The 1,327-nt window shown below is 37.7% G+C and overlaps 1 protein-coding gene across 1 annotated transcript; it reads right to left on the bottom strand.

Annotated features, from left to right (window-relative positions):
- Positions 1–557: 557 nt before the first annotated feature.
- LOC106297896 lies at positions 558–1,265 on the bottom strand. The gene has a single exon (XM_013734039.1). The coding sequence runs from the start codon at positions 1,263–1,265 to the stop codon at positions 558–560; it is 708 nt and encodes a 235-aa protein (XP_013589493.1).
- Positions 1,266–1,327: the final 62 nt, after the last annotated feature.

Here is a 1,327-nt window from a genome sequence, read left to right on the forward strand (position 1 = left end):
TGCCACATTTCTCAGAAGTTACATACATGTATTTCTTTTCATCCTCATTTGCAGACTGAGTATCATATCTATGAAGATATATGTCTTTAAAACTCAACAAATTCCTTTTAGAACTCGGAGAATATAGAGCATTATTTATGGAAAATTTTGTTCCGTTCGGCAACGTAAAGTTTGCTTTACCAGTTCCTTCAATCACGTCTGCAGGACCTGATATTGTATTGACGACAATTCTTGTCGATTTTATATCGGAGAAATATCTCTTTTGTCTCAGAATAGTGTTCGTTGTTCCACTATCTGGTATGCATATTTCACGAATCTGTTTCTTGGATTTTGCTTCATTAGCATTTTGATCCATTTCTGAAACTGTAATAAATATTAATAAAAGAAAACATAAAATTCATTCATATAATAATCATATAAGGAAACACACAATAATTATACATTAAGGTGACGTTAAAAACATCATTATTAGTTTAAAACAGGAAATGTAATAATGACAATACTGAAAACTATTCAATAGTCTTATTATAAGCATTTCGGTTCTCTTCAGGAGTAATCTAGTTCAGTTCATTAGCGAAGTCGGAGGCATCGAGGTACGATGTCCCTTCAAAGTTTTCAGTGATGTTCACTTCTTTAGCTTTGCCTTTCGTGGACTCTTGATATAACTTACAAAGATGTGGAGGAGTACGACAGGTACGGGACCAATGTCCTTTACATCCACATCTGTAACACACTATCCCACGCTTCTGGGTGGTATCCTCTTGAGTTTCTTTACCCTTAGAAACTTGTTCGGATCTAACCCACTTGTTAGATCCCTTCCATTTGGGATTGTAAGTTTTTCCACGTTTATTATTGAAACGGCGACCATAACCTCGGCTGGTCTGGTTCCTCCTTTCCGAATTTTCTACCGCCGTAGCATTCACTTCGGGAAATGCTTTGGCTCCCGTAAGTCGGGAATTGTAGTTTTTGATCAAGAGCTCATTGTTCTTTTCAGCCAACATGAGCGCAACCATCAATTCAGAAAATCTCGTGTACCCGCATTTTCTGTAAATTTCGGGCAAGAAGTGGAGCTGTTTGTGAAAAGTGTTGTATGTTTTATTCATCATTTCTGCCTCAGAGACATGATTACCACAATACTTCAGGAGTGAAACTATCCTCAGTACAGCGGAATTGTAATCCTCAACCATTTGAAAATCTTGGAACCTCAGATTTTCCCACTCTTCTAGAGCGTGAGGGAGGTTGACTTGTCTCTGGTTATCGAACATTTCTTTTAAAGCTTGCCACAGTTCAGCTGGGTCTTCTATGCTTGCATAGTCGTGCGTTAGAT

Source organism: Brassica oleracea, chromosome C6, assembly GCF_000695525.1.
Source record: "Brassica oleracea var. oleracea cultivar TO1000 chromosome C6, BOL, whole genome shotgun sequence".
Lineage (NCBI taxonomy): Eukaryota > Viridiplantae > Streptophyta > Magnoliopsida > Brassicales > Brassicaceae > Brassica > Brassica oleracea.